Source organism: Hyalella azteca, unplaced genomic scaffold, assembly GCF_000764305.2.
Source record: "Hyalella azteca isolate HAZT.00-mixed unplaced genomic scaffold, Hazt_2.0.2 contig4077, whole genome shotgun sequence".
Taxonomy (NCBI): Eukaryota; Metazoa; Arthropoda; class Malacostraca; order Amphipoda; family Hyalellidae; genus Hyalella; species Hyalella azteca.
The window spans coordinates 9281-12779 of record NW_025934303.1 but is presented as its reverse complement, the minus strand read 5'-3'; the positions used below and the strand labels follow the sequence as shown (position 1 = coordinate 12779).

The 3499-nt window shown below is 40.7% G+C and overlaps 1 protein-coding gene across 1 annotated transcript; it reads right to left on the bottom strand.

Moving 5' to 3' along the window:
• Positions 1 to 1983: 1983 nt before the first annotated feature.
• Positions 1984 to 3499, bottom strand: LOC108676205 (the record flags this gene model as incomplete). The annotated part of the gene is given in 1 exon segment (XM_018164259.2): positions 1984 to 3499. A coding segment is annotated over 1 exon segment (1194 nt). The 3' UTR covers positions 1984 to 2305.

Sequence of the window (3499 nt, the reverse complement as noted above, 5' to 3'; positions counted from 1 at the left end):
CTTGAAATGCCTAGCACCTTATCGAGCCCGGTGAAGTCTAGTAGCTACTTCAAACTATCGTCTGTTTTGAAAAAAATCCGGTCGAAGGACCTGTTTTTGGATCTTCTGTGAACGAGTCACGAAAAGTTCAAGAATCGGCGACAGGCCACATCAGGCCTACACTGCAGCGCCGACATCACTATTATATTAAGATCATCTGACCGAAAATTAAACAAGTTTATTCTTATTTTCTTACTACGTAAAGTGGAAAGAGAAAATAAATAAAATGCATTAAAGAAAACGACCCAAATTGAAGTTATTCAAGACAATGTGGTTTCTTCATGAAATTTCAAGTGCCAGATTTTCATCCAAACTATACACTACACAGCAGCACACAGCAGACTCCCTATAAACTCGACCTCTGGATGCTTGACCTCAACATTGGCTTTAGTGATTTTTCTGGTGAACTCACATCAAGATCTCATTCGAGTTTCATCTTATTTTTAACATCAGTTAATTACCTTACGAGTCTATTGTACATACAGCTTGTATGTTAACAAATGTTATTTTGATCGACAGAAAATATTACATGCATTAAAAATCCATCCAAGTCGAAAATGTTTATTTTTCATTGAAGCACAGCTGCTATATAGTGTGCACACTAGTATGATTAGTAGAAGTCATGATTAGTGATGATTACTTCTTCTGTGATTAGTAGAAGTAATATCTCAACGGAGGCAAGGCTTAAGAAAATACAGATGAAGAGGTACATAAGAAAATACACATGGAGAGGTACATAAGAAAGTACAGATGAAGAGGTACATAAGAAAATACACATGGAGAGGTACATAAGAAAGTACAGATGGAGAGGTACATAAGAAAGTACAGATGGAGAGGTACATAAGAAAGCACAGATGGAGAGGTACATAAGAAAGTACAGATGGAGAGGTACATAAGAAAGTACAGTTGGAAAGGTACATGTTGTCAGAGGGTTTCCTGAAGGCCTAACTGCATTGATCAAGCAGAAAAAGAGCACATAGGGTTATTCGGTAAAATAAAACTTGTGACTATTTCAATAGCATAAAGCACCATCCAGTGATTCTAGTCAAATGAGACTAAGAGTCAGAGGTGGGCAGTAGCGCGCTACATGTAGCGGCCGCGACATTTTCCAGTAGCGGTAGCGGCGCTACATTTAAGCAATTGTAGCGGTAACGCCCGCTACAAGTAGAACATGTAGCGGTAGTGGTAGCGGTGCTACATTTAAGCAATTGTATCGGTAACGGCGCTACATTTAAGCAATCGTAGCGATAGCGCCCGATACATTTAGAGCATGTAGCTGTAGCGGTAGCGGCGCTGCATTTAGAGCACGTAGCGGTAGCGGCCGCTACATTTCAAAGTAGCGCTGCCCAGCTCTGCTGTGAGTGTAACAACAAGGGAGACAAGGTAACGCTCCACACCGGTCGAGTGACGCGTTAGAAGAAGTCACCGCGCGCGCAAAAATTAAAGGGTATCACGCGGCCTCAATTAGACTCAAGCGTCCCTGGCTTTACACGGATTTTTACGATGAGAAATTCAGACTCTAATAATTCTGCATTGTTGGTTCTCAATCAGTAATGAGGCATGGGCGGTTAGACAGGATTTAATAAACTCGAAATTGAAACAGTTTGCTTTTGACAAGATATTCTCGCTGGGGATTCTTCTAATTAACAAACTTGATAAGTTTCAACGAGTCGGCGACAGCTTTGTCTAAACTGAACAATGTGCATTTTATTTTCTTACTTAACACTGAAAAAGATTCAATAACTGATAATCTTAACTTTATTGTGGAATAACTCGAAAAGATTCCCCAAGTACTTATATACTTATAAAATAATAACTTATAACTTAAACTAAACTTATAAACTATAAACTAATTTCTAGTTAAGAGTATATCGTCGATATCTTATTCCGTCAAGAATGACCATTAAATATTATCGGAAATAGCGAGTAACGGTGTACAAAATAACCGCGCAAGCATCTACAACTTTAAAGCTGCCTGAACCTTAAATATAAAAATGTCATTAAATATAAGAGACTTTAAAAATAACGGCATCGAAACCTATATTTTTTTAGGCCTCCATTTATCTCGAAGTTTTGCCTCAAATGAGAAACAAAATCATAGGCAAGTTATTTCCGATCATAAGTCTAAGGGCACAACAGCAAAGAAAAAATAAAACACAAAAACTTATGTGCGTCATCATAAGCATCACTATAAGCATCACTATAAGCATCACTATAAGCATCACTATAAGCATCACTATAAGCATCATCATCATAAGCTGTCATTTTAACATAGTTCCCCCTGCATGTCATTGGAAGCACAAGTCAAAGGTTCTGAGCGCCGGTCTTGCGCGGCAGGAATGTTGCCCTGCGAACTCGCTACGTCAAGAGAGAATTTCCGTTCACGAGGATGGTTGTCAGGATATACGCTTAGAGAAGTTCTCTCAGAAGTGTTTACAACAGCACGTGAACATTGAGAAGCAAGATCAGAGTTAGGACATATCGGGGACGCGAAAGAATTCAATGCTTCGTCAGTGTGCTCGGTAATATTCGTGTCATGCAAACAACGGTCGAGCAGTTCATTCAAGTCCATCAAGTCATTATCGTAGCTCAACGGAAAATCGTGCTCGAAAAGTCCACAAGGTCTTTCGTTTGAATTACTCGACGAATGAATCGAAAATTCTGCCCGGAGACCGCCATCTTCCAGCAGAGAGTCGCCCAGACTTAGCCCGTTGAAAGTCTCGTTGGTGCCCACGGAGTCGGAGCAGCTGTCTTCAGTATCGGTGACGTCGATGACACCGCAGAGACTTTTGTTGCGGGCTGCATTTAAGAAGACGCTGTGCAATGAATCTTTCTCATATCTGAAGGTGTTCCTTATTTTCTTCATTGGCATTGTATGAGTAAGAATACAAGGGCTAGACTGACAGGGATCTGTTCTGTCCTTTACAATTGTACAGACTGATGACAGTGGAGCGATCGCATTGTATTCGTTAAGGTTAATGGAGCTTAGGTAAGGGCTCGCTTCTTGGTCAAGGTTGCTAAGATTCAAATCAAAAGAATTTCCGTAACTTTGAGCAGTATCCGCAGAGATTTCCTCAATCACTCGAACAGTGTCATGCTCATGGGTCGAATGTAAGAGCTCGTTAGTTCCAATGGACTGATATGACGATGTTATGTCTTGTGGTACAGTAGATGGCCCCGCAGTGTTCATATGGTCACATTCACTTTCTTGGCGCATCACGGATGTATCAGACGTGAGATCGAAGATGTTGGCAGTGTTACTCAGACACGACAGCCCGGAAGAAAAATTGAGCGAAGAAGAGACATTTTTGGTGTAATCGTGATCGAGAAGAGGCGCAAGCGAAGGAAGTGCGTTGCTTTGTTTGCAGGCAGCAACAGTTTGAGATTTGTTAAGGGAAAAACTAGCTGAAGTTCCGCAGTCAATTGATTGATCTAGAACAAGCGTAGCATAAGACAACAT